The sequence below is a fragment of the Argentina anserina genome, chromosome 1 (genome assembly GCF_933775445.1).
Source record: "Argentina anserina chromosome 1, drPotAnse1.1, whole genome shotgun sequence".
NCBI classification, from domain to species: domain Eukaryota; kingdom Viridiplantae; phylum Streptophyta; class Magnoliopsida; order Rosales; family Rosaceae; genus Argentina; species Argentina anserina.
Window position 1 is genome coordinate 13,208,868 of NC_065872.1, and position 11,615 is coordinate 13,220,482.

At 40.5% G+C, this 11,615-nt stretch overlaps 1 protein-coding gene across 1 annotated transcript; it reads left to right on the forward strand.

The window, feature by feature from the left end:
• The first annotated feature begins 1,558 nt into the window (after positions 1 to 1,558).
• LOC126795564 (protein CPR-5) lies at positions 1,559 to 6,470 on the forward strand. Its single transcript, XM_050522379.1, has 5 exons — positions 1,559 to 1,922; positions 2,949 to 3,005; positions 3,422 to 3,457; positions 3,584 to 4,336; positions 5,488 to 6,470. The coding sequence occupies exons 1-5, from the start codon at positions 1,587 to 1,589 to the stop codon at positions 6,031 to 6,033; spliced, it is 1,728 nt and encodes a 575-aa protein (XP_050378336.1). The 5' UTR covers positions 1,559 to 1,586; the 3' UTR covers positions 6,034 to 6,470.
• Positions 6,471 to 11,615: the final 5,145 nt, after the last annotated feature.

Here is an 11,615-nt window from a genome sequence, read left to right on the forward strand (position 1 = left end):
TTTAGAATGTTTTCTAATAATTCTTTTATTGTTTCGAACCCTTAAATTAGAGTATTATATTGTTTTTCTAATACAAGCCCGTAAGGCTCGGCCTATAAAATCCCGTAAGGCCCGGCCCGCAAAAGCCCGCCTTAGGTGGGTGGGCTTGGATCTTCGTTTTTTTGAAAATACCCGGCTCGGCCCGTAACTTATTTAAATTTATTAAAACCCAGCCCGGGCCGGCCCGAGCCCATTGACGAACCCTAAGATCAGCAATGAACGTCCTCTTCATCGGTTGCTATGAAAAAATGTAGCGTAACAGAAAAATGTTGATTTAATATCATGAGCTTTTTGTCACATCCCGTCAAACTTAGCCAAATTTTACCTTGAGCATTCTAGACGGATCCGGAATATGGCGGAACACTTTGGAAGATCATAGAAGATCCTAGAAGGTGATAGAAGTCTCAAGAAGCCTTGAGGCATTTCCGGAAATCTCTAGAACCTTGGAGAGGCTAGTAGAACTAGACTCCTCAAGAATTCTCTAGAACACTCAAGGATCATCTTAGAGTCTTGTAGACTTGTGTAGACTTGTGTAGACTTATGGAGAGTTCTCTAGAATTCTCTACAATGTACATAGTTCTAGAAATATCTAGAACTTGTAAGTAGGATGAGAAGACCTATAAATAGCAAGGCACCCCTCTCATTTGCTCCATCAAGCAATCTAGCAAGCAAGCTATCAAGTAAACTTGTAAGTTCTCTTGTTCAATGTAAGTTCTCTTTCGAAATATTCTCTTGCCTTTCAATTGTTCTAGCAGGGCGTTTGCGAGTTTAAGGCTGACTTAGCATAAGGGAGTTGCTAAGGCCGCACGAGTTGCATAGCAAAAGAGTAAGCTTGTGACATTTTGCTAAGCTTCTCCAGTGATGTTACACAACCCCTCGGATCAGACATGATGACAGTACTAATAAAGACTGCCCCATGCACAATTTGTGAGACGCATGATTCATCATAGTGGACGCGTACAACTCAAACAATGGAATTATTGGCAGACCAACACTAAACAAAATGAAAACCTTCATCGTGGGATACATGTTGCTCATAAAATTCCTACCCCAAACGGAACAGGCCAGGTCCGGAGATAGCTGAAAGTGGCAAGGGACTGTTGCGCAGTAGCTCACAGACACTTTTTGGAAAGACGTAGGAATGGTATAAAAAAAGATCACCAAATAATTTTTCAAAATAATCACCTAAGATACCTTTTTGGAAAGAAGTAGGAATGGTATAAAAAAAGATCACCAAATCATTTTTCAAAATAATCACCCAAGATACCTTTTTGGAAAGAAGTAAGAATGGTATAAAAAAAAGATCACCAAATCATTTTTCAAAATAATCACCTAAGATCGACCTTTTTGGAAAAAAGAAAAAACAAAATTAACCTTAGGAGTAAATGACTTACTAACTTAACCCCGACAAAACAGCACACAGTTCGCCTGTTTACCCCAAACCTCTGCGTAAAAGTTGACATAGCTTCAAAATAAGTAAATAATGTTGTTGTGATCTTTTTAAATATCTGTTCTTGAATGCTGCTCTCTTAAGTTCCCACCTTTCTATGGATCCACCTCCTTCTCCTTCTTCTTCTCTTCAACCCCAAATCCCCGCCGTCCAATCCGCCACCGACCGTCATGAAAGCTCAACTGCCGCCGTCGAAAAACCCAAGAAGAATAAAGGGAAGAAGAAGAAGCTGTTCAAGGAGGGTGCTTCCGTCTCGTCGTCCTCCTCCTTCTCTGCTTCGACTTCAACTTTGGGGTTCTCCGTCAGAGGAGCCCCGCGCGTGGCGTGCAAGCGCCGAGGGCAGAAGGTGGTTGTCAATGCGGCGCGGCGGAATCCTACTTCCCACGATGTAGGATTTCGGTTGGGGATGTCAATGGCTTTGGTTGTTAACCAGGTATCAAATTCGGCTCTATTTTGTTCTTTGAAAATCCCAGTTGGGAGTTTTGAGTGATTCATTGATTGAATGGTGATGTGCTGATATGCAAATTTTAATTCTTTGGCATTGGATTTTGTAGTGTAAAAGTTATGAGTTTGATGTATGAGTTGTTTTGAATTGTGAATTTGTATGATTAGAACACTTAGTTGTGTAGGCTTTTTAGATGCAATGATGCAAATTTATATAAAGTTTACAAGGTTGGCATTAACTAATTTATTTATTGTGAGCTTCAAGGAAAGAATTGAACTTATTTGATTCGGTCGGTGACTGTGGGGGCTTGTGTTAACAGAATTTATTATTCCAAATGTTCAAACATGATTCAGTTTTTGCTAGCGGATGACTAGTTTAGCAATAAATCTCTATATCTTCTGTAGATATTCCTGAAAGAATGTGAAAATCCTGGTGTTGGTTGTAAAAAAGTTTAGCAGAATATTAATCATGATGCCTAGTGCAAGTATACTAGAAAAACTGATATAGGTTATAACAAAAGTGCGGGATGTTGGAAGAGAATCAATTGGTTGAAATCGTATCCAATCTTGTATTTCAGATTCTACAATTAACGAGGGTATACTTGAGATAATCATATATCATAGTTAACTTATATACAGATAGTTCATATGTTGATAATCAGATTCTCAAACTTGGGTTTAGACTTGAATAAGGACTCTGCTTGTTTTATCAATAAAAGTGTGTGATGTTAAGTTCATATGGAGTCAGTGGCTAAATCAATTTCTTTTCTCGAGTCTGCTTGTTTTATAAATAAAGGTCTGCCTGTTTTTCGCTATTTTATTTTCTTGAGTCTTTATTGTGTCTAGGATTCATGGTGCTGTTTTGCATGTCCATTCTTCTCTGGCTAATTCAGTCTGTCTCATGGTAACTTCTGCTGTGCTGTAACTTGACATCCTTGCTTCCACTAAATGTTTTGCAAGATTTGGAAATGATTGCTCATTGATATTTTGGGTGTGATAGTCTTTTTGGTTCTAGATTCTGGAAAGGAATGGTGAGCGAGGCGGAGCGATGTCCTCTGATTATCTTGCTAAGGTATTCCTAATTTTATACAAAATAAATAAATCATATTGATATTTCACCAATAGTTTTCTGCATTTACTGATTCAAACAGTGACAATGTGTTCATGGAAACATAATTGACTTGTAGTTATTCACTACTCAAGACAATTAGGATATTTTTATGCTTGAGGTAGCCCTGCGAAGTCTACCTGCTGGTAACGCTTCGTGTTATGACACCATGTTATTGTTTTACCTTGATTTGTGAAACTTTTTTTGCACCAAACCTTGAAGCCTGTCTGATGGGGTTTAACTTTGATACTTGATTTTTTTTTTATTCAATGCAACAGATAAAGATCCTCACAGTTTTGGCACTAGTTTCTTCTAAATTTGTTGTAGAGTTAGTAAATACTTTATCAATATTCAATATACAGTTTTCTACTGAACTGCAGATGTGTGCTTCAGCTGTCAGAAACTCTCTAGCAAATGTAAGCCAGATCTAACTGTTGACTTATCCATTGACAGTACAAGTTTCTTCTAGTACATAGCAATGTCATCCAAGTCCCAGACACTAAAGTAGTATTTGTGTGCCTTGACTGCCCATATGGATACAGGATTTTGGGAACACGTTTGATTGTTTGATCGAGAACTTTCAACAATCATTTGGGAGCACCTTAAGAACTCAAAAGTCAATCAAAGAATCATCCGAAGATAGCACAGGATATATCTCGAGCAAGCGAAAAATGGAAGAATATAGTCCATGTGTCACTCATGACGAAGAAGATGACTGTCTAAGAAGGGAAGATTGTGGAAGCAGTTACATTACAGAAGATTTTCACTCAAGAGAGGTGACCTACACTAGTGCAGCTGAGGGCCGATTAAATTATAGAGAGCAATTGCATCAGATTATGCTGCCAAACCCTGTTAACCTGGAAGTTGCCCTGCATGGCCAAACCAATCAATTGACTGGTATTCGCAGGAGAACAGTTGGATCTGTGGCAGACCAATCCATGCTTGACACTTATAAGCATGCTAATGAACTGAAGGAGCGGGAGCTTTGTCTGAAGGAATGTGAGCTTGGTATATCATTGAAGAATTTGGAGTTGAAAGGCGAACGTGTAGCTCAATGTTATGATTCAAATAATCTGGAGAGATTAAATATAGCTTTGGGCAGATCAAAGGCATCCTTCAAAGCTGAAAAATTTAAGACGCAATTAGAAGACACAAGACACTCTGAGCTCCTTAGAAAGTGCATCGACTGTCTAGTTGCTGGAATATTTGTTATGGCTGCAGCCCTGTTCTATGGTACTTATGTGTATTCATACAGAAGAATTAGGGAAGCCACTGCATCCTGTACACCTTCAAAGGCAAGTACTTTTTTTTCCTATTCTCACATCTAAATCGTTGGTACTGTAGATATCTTGTTACTATTGAATATCATTGTGATTGCAAACATTAGTTGCTAGGAAGTTTCACTTGTTTGATAAGAATATTAAACTACTAAAAACCTCTGGAAGGCAATGAGTGGCAATTGATTTGATCGTCTGATGGCCCTCACAAAGAAAAATTGAAACAAGATTATGTACCTTAGGCTAAGAGAGACACCAAGACATTAGGTTCATATTATTTTGTTTCATTGTATAATGATTAGTTAACAACTAGCTTCGGATGTTTATAATTTTTAGGTACAGTAATTATTTCAGTTGTTTAGTTTGGTTTTATCAATTTTTGAATTGTCTGCAAATTTTTTGTATTCAATTCAGCACTTGGACATCTTTGAAGAAGCTATAAGAGCATCTCTAACCCATGCTGTTATTTTGCTTTGGCATATAGGATTCTGGGTCTCCAATTGACATGGCTATTCAGGTAGCAAAATTTGCTACTCCAGTTTGTTACATCGAGTTAAGACAGCAAATTAGTATCAAACTTTTCGATCAAGTTTGTGTGCTGTCTTCCTTCCTTTTGGTTAGTTTTGTTTGTAATAAACTGGAAACTTGAATGGACCTGACATAATAACATTGCGTCGGAGGAATCCATATTCATATCTTTCACTTTAGACAATTACCAATTGTAACTACAAATTTCTTCTGTTTCCATAATGTCTTGATTATTTATCCATAATCTTGTATATTACATATTTACACACACTTGGCTACAATTTATCCAATCTTTATGTCCTTATGTGAGTGTGATATTATTCCTTTAATTAATTTTGATATGGTATCTCACTCCTTAGTATGCCCCATTAGTCCCAGCAAATTTTTAGTAATATTATTATTCATTGAGTAACTTAGTTTTGTTTGTCAAGTCTTTTGATGTACTACAAATCAGTGATATATCCTTCAAAGTATAAGGAAATAAATAACAGCTAACAAGTTTAAAGGGTGGATTGAAGTGAGAATATTTTTGCTGCATGGTCAACAGATGCACTGATGTACCTCAATATATGATTGTTTGTGTATATATCTTAGCCTTGATTTTAATCTGGGAAGTTTGACTCTTGCGTCTTCTGTCTCAGGATGAAAAGTCTTGGTGGAATCCCGTGTCATCTTTCAATTCCAGGTTTCAAGTTCTAAGGTGTCAAGCTGTGGCAGTGAGTCGGATGGTGTTTGGTTTGTTCATGATTTTAGTAATTGCTTATTTGATCTTCCAGCGGTCAGCAGATTCAAAACAGACAATGCCAGTTACTTTTATAATCTTGATGTTGGGAATTGCATGTGGTTGGGCCGGCAAGTTTTGTGTAGACACATTGGGAGGGAGTGGATATCACTGGCTTATATATTGGGAGACTCTATGTATCTTGCATTTCTTCTGCAATGTCTTTACTTCAGTTTTGTTCTATATCCTGCACGGACCTGTTGATGTGTCTCCAGGGACAAAAGGAAATTTACTATTTCCGTACTGGATACGCAGATTGGTGTTCTACAGTGTTACATTCCTGTTTCTGCCGCTGTTTTGTGGCCTTTTGCCTTTTGCGAGCCTTGGTGAATGGATGCACCATATTTTCCAAAATTTGAAGCTCTTCTCAGACCCCTCTGAAACTGGCTTTCATCCCGAGTTATAAACACCGGATACCAGAAGCAACAAGGGACAGATTTGATTGTCAGTAATTTAAGGTATTTCCTTCAAGCATCAGTAATTTGAGGGCCATTATGTGCTCTTATCATTTTGAATCCGATGAAGTTGGAGGGATTTGCTCACAGGAGTTGGGTTTGGGTCCTTCATTGTGTCTCTACATAATTTGATGAAGTTGTAAAGATCCTAAATATGTCTCATGTCAAGCTGTGACTGTGGCCTAAAATAGCAGCTTGCATTGTAATATATCTGTTGTATCAGTAGCCATTTCGTGTAATAGTAATTTAAAGGGGGCCACTTCCTGTTGCTATCACTTTTAGTTTAGTGAAGTGAGTGTTGGATGGCCCCGAGTGAAGATAAGAGATTTATTTGTAATTATCAGAAATGATAATGATGTTTTGATCGATAAAGAACTAAAATTATCTCTCTGTTCCGGGAGAATTACTATTCTACCCTTATGTGTGTCTTAGCCTAATAAGTTTCCTGTTAGGAGATAGATTAGCATCTCCGTAATAGATTAGGACTCCGAATCCTACGGGATTGTGGTTTTGTAATGCCTATATATAGGCCCCCATATCATTCAATAATACACAATTATTTCATCTGAAACACGTTATCAGCACGTTGCTCTAAAAACCCTGAACTTTTATAGCCCTATTTTTTTTTCTCTCTCTCCTCCGCCGGCCGCCGTCGATTCCAAGCTCCGGCATCTCCTCGCCGGCGCACCTCCTGCAGCCGCCGCACCGCAGCCCCCCCCGCAGCCCCGCGCGCAGCCCCTGCGTGCTGCCCCCGCAGCCCCGCGCGATGCCCCTGCACGCTGCCCCCGCAGCCCCGCGCGCTGCCCCTGCACGCTGCCCCCGCAGCCCCGCGCGCTGCCCCTGCACGCTGCCCCCGCAGCCCCGCGCGCTGCCCCTGCACGCTGCCCTGCCCTGCAGCCCCTGCGACCCCCCTGCAGACCCTGCGACCCCCCTGCTGCCCCTGCACGCTGCCCTCGCAGCCCCGCACGCTGCCCTGCCCTGCAGACCCTGCGACCCCCCTGCTGCCCCTGCACGCAGCCTCCGCAGCCCCGCAGGGTATCCTCCGCATTCGCTCCGCAAGAACATCTTTTTGCCCCGACAAACCCCGCATCAGAGGATTCAAAATTGCTCCTCCCGCATATATACGCAATGAACGCGAACTGCACAAGCAAACTCTTCGCTCAAGAGAAGCTACTCCCGTCTTCTCTACCCTTTTAGGCCTTTAAACTATTTCTCTTTTTTCCTTTTTCTTTTCCTATTGCTTATTAAATCATTTATTTGCACGTTTTCGTTTTCTAACTCTGTTTCGCGTGCTTGCATAGGAAAAGTGATCACTCGTCGTACTATGGTGATGACATTCATGCCGAGATGGATGATACTTTTGCCATCTACATACGATTCCGATCGTATCCTCCCAAGATTTTTATGTCATCGGACGAAGATCGAAAAGGAATTCAACAAGCAACTTCATGCATGACGATCGATTTGCAGAGCAATTTACTTATATGCGGTCTATTTGGCAGACCAACAAGTATTTTTTCTTAAAGTTGCTGCTTTTGAAAAAATATATATAAATTATCGGGCGCTATTAGCTTTTTTTTCATGTCTTCTTTTCCGGCCTTTCTTATAACGCCGATGAGACCAAAGAGGGATATGATTCCCCTCTTGGTCGACGTTTTTCGTGTGACGGTCCTGGGGGAGTCACGTTATTATTTAAAAAGGAAGATATCGATTTCGTGTGGTCGCCTGAGTGCACTGCTGTTTTGGGTGCGATCATGAGAATCGCCGATATGCATCGATTATTTTGTGACCATATACATCACAACCCTTCTAATTCCGGTTACATACTTGAATATTTCGATTATTTGAAACCTATACAACCCTCGTTTCTTATGGATGCGTCGCCATCGCGACTGTTATTTGAATGTTTGAGTTTCTTAAACTCATGTCTATAAACGATAATCCCAAGGTCTACGTACTCATTTATTTGAGTTGATTCATTACTCTGATGCAGCACTATTTGCTGACAAAAGATCCCAAAAATAAAGAATTCTATGGGACACACTTAACAGTGATTTAATGAACGTCTATGACGTTGTATTATCAGAGTTAACCTTGATGTATACTCCACATCAAAGAAACACATGCCATTTTTGGCACCTGTATCTATTTCTGGAGGGAATTTTGGAGATGGAAACGTAACATTCTTCCATTCTCAAGTAAGCACATTTTTGAGCCTCAGGCTAAAGCTCCGCCCAATCCGATATGCAAGATTTTGTTGCTACGGACTTTTGATTAGTCAATCTATTTTGACTATGTTTTCTGCTTACTATTTTTCAAGTATGACATTGGCATTGCCATGATTATTGCTCGACTTTATCCTAAGTCGTCTATTGGAATTGGAAGCTTGTTTGTGTTGTATTAAATATTGGCATATTCTATAAAATTTCTCGTCTTTCTTGGACTTGTGAGAATTTTATTTGCCTTGGCTTAGCATGCATGGTCAACGTTTACAACTCACGTGGTTTTTAAATTGGCCGCTTTTGGGTTACATGGGACCCCAATAGCACTACATTGTGATTTTGGACTTTAAAATTTGGAAAACGGACCTCGGAACGTCAAAATTGACGTCGTTTTTTCCGGTTACTGTTCCGGCGTTTCCGGAACGTTTTCCGGCGTTTTACAGGCGTATTCGCTGCCTTCCGGCCATTTGCCGGCGTTTCCGGCACCGCCATCCGGTTCCGGACGGCGTTCCCTGTCGGACCCGAAGTTACGGCCTCCATACCGGCCAGGTCCGGCCACCGCCGGCCGGATTTCCGGCAATCGGTGCCGCCGGCTTCCGACGAGTTTTTCCGACGTTTTTTTTTTCGTCGTTTCTCGTCATTTTTCCGGCATATCTCAGCAGTTCTTGCTGCCATGTTTTCCTAGTCCAAAATTCACCCGGTTTTGAGTTAATTTGACATGGTTTTCCGGTTTTCTCCAAGTCGTTTCATAGCTCAAATGATTTTATTATTATTGGTGACCACCCGCACCAAATGGAAGGTTTTCCACCGTAATTGTTTGGTATTCAACTGCTCCAATACCATGTTTTTCCAACTCTTGAGTTGAAGAATGTAGTTCTATTGCCATGTGATACATTCGATGGGATTGCCATTTGTTTCAATCCCCTCTCTTACAATATCCTACGGCGTATTGTGTAGAGAAGTTCACCGCGTCGTTGACTCTCTTAATCTTCATTTTGAAAATGTCCCGCCGTGAAATCGAGTGTCTTGCTAATTGCGTAACCACCCACACTGTCCTACGGCGCAGGTAGTTGTTTTACAGATCTCGTGCGGAGATTGTGTTGTATATCTTCGTGCCTTGCTAAGTTTTAAAGGCCATACATGCCAATGATGGATTTTCATCTTGATATTTGTGTTAAGAATGGAGAGGAATAAATCTGTCAGATTTCATTGACAGTATCTTTTTCAAGCTTCGACAGTAGCTTTGTTAGCCTGTAGACATCGTTTTGCTTGCCTGCAGGAGTAGCTTTATGTAACTCAAGATTCTTTGAATCATGGGTTCGGTTTTACTGTCTTCTCGGTTTTGACATGATCGTTTTTTGGTCATTTTGAACAAGATATGATGATTCGAGTTCTTTGAAATTCACATTATCATCTATTTTTCATGTTCACGAAGCGATTGGAGGACCACCTCACCCATGCTCCACACGGTGAGGCCGAGCCTGCCTATTTCGGCGGCTCCATGGCATTAAGGCCGTCGGTGGCGGCATCCCCTCCTTCACAGGAGCTTGTGATGCCTCCCGTGTCTTCTAATGCCTCCATGACAATCTCTTATGTCAATCGCTCATTTTGCAAAGCTTGTTCTTTTGCTAGATTTCAAGGAAGTCCTTATTTGCTAAGGCTCCAACCGAGAACATTCCATTATTACAAAGTATTTAAGGTGACATTAGTGGACCCTATCCAACCGAATACGGACATTTTTCGGTATTTTTATGGCATAGGTTAAGAGCATCGACGCGTTGGTCACACGTCGCTTTGCTTTCCACAAGAAACGCTGCATTCGCTAAAGTTTTTAGCTATGATCATCATACTAAGGGCTCACCACCCTTCCTATCCTCTCAAATCTATTTGAATGGATACCATTGGAGAGTTCACCTCCACGACTTTGATGATTTCGTTTTGCATATCTACTAGGATCGTCGTTGAACATATTATTCCTCATGTTCATTCACCGCACGATCTAGCAGAGCTCGGACTTGGTTATGGGTACTAACCTGCCGATTTTTGCATGGGGATATGTAATGATGTTGCATGCAGCGACACTTATTCGTTTCAGACCCACAACTTGCCAAGTGTTTAGTGCGTACCAGATGGTCACTGGATACGATCCCAACGTTCTTTTCACTAACGCCTATTTGGTTAAAGTTATTTATGTGCCTCTATTGTAGTTATCTCAATGGGTCTACTTGAAACGATTAAGTATTCTGGTTGGTTATGATTTATGAATCACCAACACTTGTCCGCTATTTCTAATCTACAACCGTTGATCTCTATCCTGCGATATTAGCAGACGGTCACTTTGATGAGACATATTTCCCATCGTTAGGGGGAGATATGGAATGCTCCCATTCTGGTTTTAACGTCAGGAATTGACGTGGTGTGGCACTATGTCTCATTAAGATCCCGCACTACTCAAAGTGAACAAATGTACAACGCATTATCGACCTCCAGAAAGTCAAAGATTCGATGCTCAATGACTTTACCGATATTGCGAAAGTGACGAGATCGCACATAAATGCTGTGATGTGCCGGTAAGGTTGGGACTCTCAAAATATGAGAGAATTTCATATGACCTGGTCCTAGCACCGTTGGCACCATCTCTGACAGTGGGAAGGAAGCCGGCGATGGCACCATCGTACGCTGTAATTGTTTATTTACTGTAATTATTTATTTGCTGCTCTTGCAGTTTTGCTTATGCATTTTATGTTATGGAGCTAGCAATACCATGTTTACGTGGATCTGATTAACGGATGAAATTGTTTGCTCCTTTACTAGTGTTACCGTAAAATTGGTGAACTTGTAAACCTGAACTCATATTTCTACGTTTGGGAACAAAATCATATTTGTTCCGAAGTTCGCTGCATAGCCTGCATCACTTGACATGATTCAGCAGCTGAAGAAAGCTTTTTTTTTTTGCACCTTCTTGGTCTGTGAAACAACATCACATCAATTTCTACGTTTTCCTATTGTTTCACGAATATAAAAGAACATTGTGGAGGGCCAATTTCATCTAAACAACATAAGTCTCGACGGTGTGCAACTGTGCATTACTTAAAAACATTAATTATACAAGAATGCAAATTCTTCTTTTTGTTTTTGTTTTTCCATCAAATGCTAGAACGGAGTTGTGCATGGTGAATTCATAGCAAATTAGAGACTCGTGTTATTTCAAAATGCAATTCCTTTTAAGTCGCATCATAAAAAGCAAACAAGAACATGTTTAAAATAAATTAAAAAAGCATGAAAATGACATAAAATCCTCCTCCATCCAA

What these genes read in the sequence shown, in the direction of transcription:
- LOC126795564 (XM_050522379.1), top strand. Translation starts at nt 1,587, where the DNA reads ATGGATCCACCTCCTTCTCCTTCTTCTTCTCTTCAACCCCAAATCCCC. An exon ending in CCTCTGATTATCTTGCTAAG is followed by an intron (nt 3,006 to 3,421) that starts GTATTCCTAATT and finishes ACTGAACTGCAG; the next exon opens with ATGTGTGCTTCAGCTGTCAG. An exon ending in CATCCTGTACACCTTCAAAG is followed by an intron (nt 4,337 to 5,487) that starts GCAAGTACTTTT and finishes CTTCTGTCTCAG; the next exon opens with GATGAAAAGTCTTGGTGGAA.